The 9,773-nt window shown below is 44.2% G+C and overlaps 1 gene segment (V, D, J or C); it reads right to left on the bottom strand.

Annotated features, from left to right (window-relative positions):
• Positions 1 to 373: 373 nt before the first annotated feature.
• On the bottom strand, positions 374 to 9,362 carry LOC120528849. The segment is given in 4 exon segments: positions 374 to 955; positions 1,318 to 1,419; positions 9,110 to 9,190; positions 9,314 to 9,362. Coding segments are annotated over 4 exon segments (567 nt in total).
• Positions 9,363 to 9,773: the final 411 nt, after the last annotated feature.

Here is a 9,773-nt window from a genome sequence, read left to right as displayed (position 1 = left end):
GACAATAGCTCTGTAATTGTATTTCACCTTGGAATGGTGGTTAATATTAAAGTTATTATATACAAGCAGTTGGCTGGTAGTAATATCTAACCCTGACAGGTGGGCTTATAGAACAGCCTAAGGCTTGAACCTTTGTTAGGCCAAATTCTAAAATCATGTGTTTAATATGTAGAGCATGACGCAACCCTCCTGCCAGCCCATAATCAGAGTTTGTATGCTGGACCCCTTCCAGTCGATTACAGCTTTGCTATATTGTGTTTCATTTTTCTGATTTCCATCCTCACTTCCTTGAGAATGTAAGTCAAATGTTATCCTTGGCAGGACAAAGAGGAACAACACATATGATGGCTGACAGGTCAAGCTGAGTCTCTGGGTCTCCCCCCTCCACACACACCATCATTATGGCTTCCTTAACTTTCTCAAGGAACTGATCAATGGATGTTTGAGAGGAGGTGAATCATAGGTGTCCAATTCCACTGGTTTAAGGTATCAAGAACATAAACTTTGTTTTTTTAAGTTAGTCTCTTGTTCACCCCTCAGTAACTCCTCATCACAGATGACAACACAGCCTGTCTTGGCAACAACAGCACTGCAGATGGGTATGGAGGAGAGGTTTTTGTTCAGCTCTCTGTCACTGTGTGTGGTGCTGCATATAATTGTACACAATAGTAATGACCGGCATCTTCAGGCTGGACTCCGTTGATGGTCAGTGTGAATTCAGTCCTCCCTCCACTGCCACTGAAGCGGTTTGGCACCCCAGACACTCGATGAACACCATCATAGATGATACACCTAGGAGGTGCTGCAGGCTTCTGTTGAACCCAGTCTAGAATGTCCACCTTATAATAGGAGTTGTAAACAGAGCTGCTGGTCTGGCATTTGATGGTCACCGTCTCTCCAGACTGGCCAGACACTACTGACTGAGGCTGAGTCACTGTGATCTGAGCACTGGAGCCTGAAGAGAAGACAAATGAAAAGGGAATGAGAACAGCGCTGGGTGAAATACAGGCAATCAATTCACAGTTGTTATTTTTCTTGTTAGATTTCTTACTTTTTATATAATAAACTCATAAAAAGCAACTGAATCTTTACAATTCTGTGACAGTATTAGCTGACCTATTGAGCTTAATGAGCTGAATAGCCTTTCGTATCTGTACATCTTCATCTGATCTTTAGTATTGTTCTTTATGACAACACATTCATTTCCTCAAATAAAATGATGTTTTTACACTCTTGAACATCCAAGAGTCCTGTACATCCCTATTTACTGAATGATACCAAAATAAAGGAAACTCGAGAAATCCCAGGCCCTCTTACCGAGTATGAAGTTGATGAGGAGCACCGCAGTCAGTGTGTCCAGTGCCTTCATTTTAATGGGAGTGTTGACTGCTTTGTCACACACCGGTGAGTCTTTAGTCTCTTAAATGGGCAGAGCAGTGAGGTGGCACCATCATGCAAATCAACCTGAGAGAAGACCAGAAGTATAAAGAGCCAAATGCGGGCAGGACACACCTGCTGAGTTCATGAGAAGATGTGAGAGGCTGCAAAGATGAGAGTGGTGAGAGTCAGAGAGCTGGGGAATAAAAGGAGGAGTGCTGGGGACTGGAAATGACATCCAGGAACAAAAATAGGAGTTTAATTCTGCATTATATCCGTACAAATACACAATGGATATACTTTATTTGTCTTATATTGTGCTTTCTATATTTAGTCATGTCAGTCAGTCATTATCCAACCTGCTATATCCTAACGCAGGGTCAAGGAGCCAATCCCAGCCAGTACAGGGCACAAGGCAGGAACAAACCCCGGGCAGGGTGCCAGCCCACCGCAGGGCACACACACACACACACACCAAGCACACACTAGGGACAATTTAGGATGGCCAATGCACCTAACCTCCATGTCTTTGGACTGTCGGAGGAAACCCTGGAAGCAAACCCAGGTCTCCTTACTGCGAGGCAGCAGCGCTACCACTGCACCACCGTTCTATATTTATATGCTTATTTAATTATCTCCTTTATAGAGAATGATTTTGTCTTCTTTAAATTATATTTTATTTAGCAGTTTTCAATAAGCCCAGGCTCTCACACATAAACTATGGTGCTATATAAATAAAATGTATTCTTCTTCTTCTTCTTCTTCTTCTTCTTCTTCTTCTTCTTCTTATTATTATTATTATTATTATTATTATTATTATTATTATTATTATTATTATTATTAAACTCTTTGCCCACTCAAAAACTGATTATCATATTTGTATGACACCAAAATTCCTTCAGCACTGCACCACTTTTAAGTGGCATGTAAACTCTGCACAGTGTTCAGATATAACATGTCAGCTGCAAACACTCACACTGCCACGCCATATAACAATGTTTAGTTCTTCATCTCTTCTGATTGGTTGGGTCCTTTTTGTTCTCTGTGTTTATCAATGGGGAAGCTTTAGAAACTCAAGTAAGGTGGGTTTATTAAGCATCTGAATACAGAGAAACACTCCATAAGGTCTTTGTTCATGATTCTGCCATTGTTTTTTGGATAATTGGAACAGCGAACACCACTTGAAAAAAACACTTCCCATAAGAAAAGATTTACAAGTGTGGAAACGACAGTCACAAATATAAGTCGGAGGATCTCCATATGGGCTCACTTGAGGTATGTGATAACCTGCTAGGGAGAGAGGGAGCGCTGGCAACAACATTCTCTTCTCCTTTTCTCCTTTCAGCTCTGAGAAACTGCCCAGTGAGGGCACTCAGCTCGGCCCCTTTTGGTTCACTATAAAAAGCCCGGCTGCTTGGAAGAAGGCAGCTTTTATGTTCAGAGCAACACACTGGATGGAGCTCCAAGATATGTTTCCTATGTTGGATTTCTATTCGATTAAATGGAAAAAATTGGTTGGTGTCCCAACTTGTATACTTCCACTGTCTATCTATCTATCTATCTATCTATCTATCTATCTATCTATCTATCTATCTATCTATCTATCTATCTATCTATCTATCTATCTATCTATCTATCTATCCCCTACAGAGCATCCTGAATTCTTTGACATATGTGTTCTGCTAGGCTTTTGGGTAGCATTAAGCAGTTTTTTCAGACATTTTTTTTTTTTGGTTGTCTACCTCTTGTTAGACCTTATTTGAAAGGAGGAGGAGGTCTGGGGAATGTGCAGGCCATTGGAGTAAACTGGGGTCACTGCTGTGGACTTGGCTTTTGTGATATGACTTGGGTGGAGTGGTGGCTCTGAGGCTAAGGATCTGCGCTGGTATCCCAAAGGTTGCCAGTTCAAATCCCAGTCCCTGCCAAAAGTAATCCTACTCTGCTGGGCTCTTAAGCAAAGCCCTTAACCTGCAATTGCTCCAGGGGCACTGTACAATGGCTGAGCCTGTGCTCTGATCCCAATGGGTATGTGAAAACTAACTAATTCCTAATACAAGAAATTGTATAAGGCAAAATAAAGAACCAAAAAAAAAAAACTATATTTAAATAAAGAACAGATTGAGACCATAAAAGCAGACACATGGTCAGCAATGATGCTTTGGATAACTACAGCATTCAAGAGAATTGCAGGTGAAAGAACATTGCAGTTCCTGATGTCTGTTATAATGTAATCCTGGCTCAGAGGTCACCTGTTTTTTTTTTTAAGTGACTGGACAGTTGCGAGCAGGAAACTGGACAGAGAATAATGATGATCTTTATTCCTGAGTCTGTTCCACATGCCAGCTCTTTTGCTGTGGTGTTTCTTTCTCCACACTTCTTTCACATCTCACACGATTTATCTGAGGTCAGTGGTAGCTTCAGCGGCCCTCACATTCCTTAACTCCACAGAGTTTGCTCAGAGTTTGCTTTGTCTCAGTGTCTATTTATCTGTCCATCCTATATAGTGTCTTTAATACCTACCTAAACTTTTAATGAGTTTTGTACGTATTCAAATCTGTGTGCAGCCTTTGATGATAAATTGAGGACAGTGTGGTTCACACATACTTTTTGGTTTTTCATGTGTCATTTTGAATGTACTATATGAAGTTAATAAGACTTTAGTTTGTTGCCTCATAAATAGGATGTACTGTACTTTCAAAAATTCAAAAAAGTACATTGATTAAGGTTATCTTTTGGGGCATGGCATCTAAGAACACATGGTGGCAGTACTGCTGCCCATGACTTTGGCATGATAATTACTCTATCAAATGTCGTCTCAAATGAGAGTTATGTCATTCTCAAGTCCACTTACTGTCATTCAAGTCAGGGTCACTGCGCACGAGGCAGGTGACAGCTTTAGACAGAAGGCCGCTTCATCACAGGGCCCAATCACACACAACGACGCTGACACTGGAGTCAGTTTGTATTGGGTATTGTGGGAAACATGGTGGTCAGGGTGGGTGTGTGTTGGGATGGTAATAGGGGCATTTCATCCAAAATCAGGATGCTGGTTCTGCAAAGCAGTAGGACTAACAACTGCATTACTGTGCCATCCAAAAATGAGAGGTCAGTAACCTATTACAGCGGCACCGCTGACAATACTGTAAGTAGACAAGAACTTCATTTAGGTGTCCAAAGTTCAGCATCAGTATTGACACGAGTCTTCTTTAACACCTCAATAACTTTATTCTAAGCAAGAAATTTTGTCCAAATCAGATTGTAAATACATAAGACACAGTCAATGTCTGTTTCGCTCAATTCCATTTTGTTCCAGCCATTCATGTCTGTTTTTTTTCACATGGGCACAAAACCTCCCATTAGAACATCAGAATGCTGACGACAAAGTGTGTAACAATAATTTAAACTACAAAAAAAATTGAAAGTGTTCATTTCTATTGTGGCACTTATAGGGACAGCATAAAATATGGTTTGGTGTCACAGTGGATATTATTGCTAACCGCCTAAATGGATTGTGTATGTTTTGACTATTGCATACTACTTGTTGGATAGATGTATATTTTTAAATTCATAATAATACAATTTAAACCCATATCAGATAATATATTAAATAGCAATGTGGTGAGAGAAGCCATCAATTGTTGCAGCATTTGATTTAAAACTTCATCATCTGAGTATGTTGATTGGCCACCATACTGAAACTCCTCCATCACCAGCAGCACCCTCAAGTTTGTCACAATACTAGAGGCCTTTATATGTCTTCACCCAGAGAAATGATGAAGTGTGGAGCACTCGGTTACTTTCTTTTACAAAGTCTGAAGAGAGCATTGAGGAGCTGCAGACTTCGCAGTCACTTAGGCAGCAGGATTCCATGAAATGCACAGCACGAACAGCATTTGGCTTTGATACTTGCTGTCTGTGGCATAAAGTACTTTGCTATTTGTTTTTTAGAGTTTAAACTTTTTATGTAAGCTCTAGTCCTAGCACAGACAATCTGGACTTTCCTGCTGTCTTCTATTATCAGTTGTTAGTTAAAGCTGACCAGCTGACGCCTTCACTTCCTCCTAGTTATTTCTAAATTAATTTATTACATAGTCCTTCCAGCGTGTCCTGGGTCTTCCCCAGGGCCTCCTCCCGGTTAGACATGCCCAGAATACCTCACCAGGGAGGCGTCCAAGAGGCATCCTGATCAGGTGCCGAAGCCACCTCATCTGACTCCTCTTGATGTGGAGGAGTAGCAGCTCTACTCTGAGACCCTCCCAGATGACTGAGCTTCTCACCCTATCTTTAAGGGAAAGCCCAGACACTCATTTCGGCCGCTTGAATTCACGCTCTTGTTCTTTTCCAGGGAGGCTGAGGAGTGTGATCCCCCTCTAGTTGGAACACACCCTCTAGTCCCCCTTCTTAAAGAGGGGGACCACCACCCCAGTCTGCCAATCCAGAGGCACTGTCCCTGATGTCCATGCGATGTTGCAGAGACGTGTCAACCAAGACAGTCCTTCAACATCCAGAGCCTTGAGGAACTCCGGGCGTATCTCATCCACCCCCGGGGCCCTGCCACCAAGGAGTTTTTTGAAAACCTTGGTGATCTCAGTCCCAGAGATGATGGAGCCCACCTCCGAGTCCCCAGGCTCTGCTTCCTCAATGGAAGGCAAGTTAGTGGTATTGAGGAGGTCTTCGAAGTACTCCCCCCACCAACCCACAATGACCCGAGTCAAGGTAAGCAGCGCACCATCCCCATCATATACAGTGTTGACACTGCACTGCTTCCCCCTCCTGAGACGCTGGATGGTGGACCAGAATCTCCTCAAAGCCGTCTGAAAGTCATTCTCCATGGCCTCCCCAAACTCCTCCCACACCCGAGTTTTTGCCTCAGCAACCACCAAAGCCTCATTCCGCTTGGCCTGCCGGCACCTATCAGCTGCCTCCAGAGTCCCACAGGACAAAAAGGTCCTGTAGGACTCCTTCAGCTTCACAGCATCCCTCACCATCGGTGTCCACCAATGGGTTTGGGGATTGCTGCCACGTCAGGTACCGACCACCTTACGGCCACAGCTCCGTTCAGCCGCCTCAACAATAGAGGCATGGAACATGGACCATTCAGACTCAATGTCCCCCACCTCCCTTGGGATGTGGTCGAAGTTCTGCCAGAGGTGGGAGTTGAAGCTACTTCTGACAGGGGACTCTGACAGACGTTCCCAGCAGACACATTTGGGACTACCAGGCCTGACTTGCTTTCTGCCACACCATCAAAGCCAACTCACCACCAGGTGGTGATCAATTGACAGCTCCATCCCTCTTTTCACCCGAGTGTCCAAGACATGTGGCCTAGGATGTCCTGGTGCCAAGTGCACATATGAACACCCTTATGCTTGAACATGGTGTTCGTTATGGACAATCCGTGATGAGCACAGAAGTCCAATAACAAAACACGGCTCGGGTTCAGATCGGGGGGGCCATTCCTCCCAATCACACCCTTCCAGGTCTCACTGTCATTGCCCACAGGAGCATTGAAATCTCCCAGCAGTACGAGGGAGTCCCCAGAAGGTATGCCCTCTAGCACCCCCTCCAGGGACTCCAAAAAGGGTGGGTGCATGTTTGGCACATATGCACAAACAACAGTCAGGACCCGTCCCCCCACCTGAAGGCGTAAACCCCAATGAATAGATTCCAAGTCGGGGGTCAAAAAGTATGCCCACACCCACTCAGTGCCTCTCACCGGGAGCAACTCCAGAGTGGTAGAGAGTGCAGCCCTTCTCAATGAGATTGGTTCCAGTGTCCAAGCTGTGTTTCGAGGTGAGCCTGACTATATCTAGCCGGAACCTCTTGGCCACACGCAATAGCTCAGATCCCTTCCCCTTCAGAGAGGTGACATTCTACGTCCCAAGAGCCAGCTTCTGTAGCCGAGGATCGGACCGCCAAGGTCCCCGCCTTCGGCCACCACCCAACTCACCCGATCTCCTTGGCCCCTCCCATAGATGGTGAGCCCATGGATGGGGGACCCATGTTGCCTCTTTGGGCTGTGCCCAGCTGAGCCCCATGGGTGCAGGCCCGGACACCCGGTGTTCACCATCGAGCCCCACCCCCAGGCCTGGCTACAGAGGGGGGCCCCGGTGACCCACGTGTGGGTGAGGGAAAACACTGTCCAAAGTTTTCATTCATCATAGAAGGTTTGCTGAACCGCTCTTTGTCTCATCCCTCATCTAGGACCAGTTTGCCTTGGGTGACCTTACCAGGGGCATAAAGCCCCGGACAACAGAGGTCCTAGAATTACTGGGACACGCAATCCCCTCCACCACGATAAGTTGGCGGTTCGAGGAGATGTAGTCAATAAATATGTAATATAATAAATAAATACTAGATATAGATAATACAGCACAGTGTGAGGTAGTACAGAAATGGCTGCATGACTCAGTGTGTGATAAAAGTTGTTTAAGACGTGTAAACAATGACAGGTCAGAATGTTTCACAGCAGAAGGATATCAAAGAATGTCAAAGTACAGTGTGCAAAATCCTTAAAGCTCAGTATGAGATTTTTCAGTTCTTTTCTACTAGTTTTTGCAGGAACACCCTTTGTGATTTTACTTGCCCATGTAGACTCCAAGATGGACTCTCCAGAGTATTAATAACAAATCCTGGCACACCTCAGTAATTCTACAGACAACAACATATTGAAGATTCAAGCAAGAGTTCTGTTGCTGCAGCTCTAGTCAAACCCATCCTCTCTCTCCTTCTTTTCAATCTGGCAGTGTCCCCTTCTCATAGGCTGACATGCCAATCTCAGTAAAAGGTCGCAGTGTTCTGGGGGGTGCCAGAGTCGAAGTTGGTTCTGGAAGTGACACTAGAAATCACAAGTGGAGGATTCAACCACCAGCACTGCTACAGTTTGCATTTAACAAGTGCCTGTAGAGTTAGAAACACAAGTTATCTGAGAGACATTCAACTCGTAACTCAAGTGGTCATCTGCATGTTAAAGGTTATTGTCCAATGGCACAAAGTAATTATTTTCATCATCTTGCAAGTTCTATACTGTATAGTTACATTAAACTGAACTGCTGGACAGTTTCTCTGAATACATGAGTTGCTCAGGGTCAAGCAGTGAGCAGTGGTGAGTATTGAACTTTTAACTTTGTGTTTTACAGTCCAACACTTTAGACACTGGGCCATCAAAATCTTTTATTGAGAGTAAATGAGAAAAGTAAGAATCAAATGTCACCAACACTGTAAATAATTAATTACCTTACCGAAGTTTAATCTTTCCAGGAGGTGAAGTACTAGGGTGTTGTACCGTGTTAGCCATTATGAATGTAGTGAGAAGTCAAGCAAAACGACACCTTTTATTGAAGATGTCATTTTTCTTGACTTCTCACAGCAGGGTGAACAGCACTTAACTGTAAAGGCCTTACTCGTCACACACTTCACTACTCATCTGTTAAGTGTTCCTCCTCAGCACCTGCGGCACATCATGTGGTGGTGGCCCTGGAGAGTCATGGAGGTTTTTGTATGACTCTTTATTACTGTGTGAGAGGAGCTTCATTGCTTTGCAAACAGTAGTAATGTCCTATGTCTTCAGCCTGGACTCCAGTGATGGTCAGAGTGAAGTCACTTCCAGATCTCTGTCCACTAAACCTGCTTGGCACGCCTGTGTAGAGCTCATTACCAAGTTTGATAAGGAGTCTAGGGGCCTGTCCAAGAGTCATGTGGTACCATGATAAATACCAGCCAATATCCTTACTGGCACTGCACTTGAAGCTGACGTCTCCACCCAGACGGGCCGACACCATGTTGGGAGTCTGAGTTAAAACCACATCAGAGGCTGAAAGAACAAAACAGTTTAGACATGAACGACAGCCATATAACAAATGACAGATGTGTGGACAAGTTACAAATCCACAAAAATTAGAAAATGATAAAGACAACGGATGCCTTCTTAACTCACCCACAGGCCAGATGAGGAACACACAGAGTATCAGAGTGGAAGGCCACATGTTTGAGGAGCAGAGGAGCTGTGAGCCTGTAGAGCTCTGGCCACATTATACAGAGAGACACACCTGGAGATTTGCATGAGACCCTCGTGATTAGGTGGAAGTACAGAAGACCATGAGAACCGGGAGAAGTTGTGTGTTGGTTTAAGAAGAGATCTCATGCTGACTGCACAATTCACATGAGTGCTAAGCCTCCATCTTTAATTCACCATTGAACACTAGGGTGTTGCACCGTGTTAGCCATTATGAATGTAGCAAAAAACCAAGCAAAATGACACTTTTTATTATTGACACCTCCATTATTTTTAGCCAAGCAATACAGTACAATCGTATTTGCTCAGACCCGACAGACCAGGATCAACAACTGCAGGAGCTCAGACAAGATTTTATCAGACAAGGTTATACCCCCAAAAC

The sequence above is a fragment of the Polypterus senegalus genome, chromosome 4, assembly GCF_016835505.1.
Source record: "Polypterus senegalus isolate Bchr_013 chromosome 4, ASM1683550v1, whole genome shotgun sequence".
NCBI lineage: Eukaryota > Metazoa > Chordata > Cladistia > Polypteriformes > Polypteridae > Polypterus > Polypterus senegalus.
This window is presented reverse-complemented; position numbering and strand designations above follow the sequence as displayed.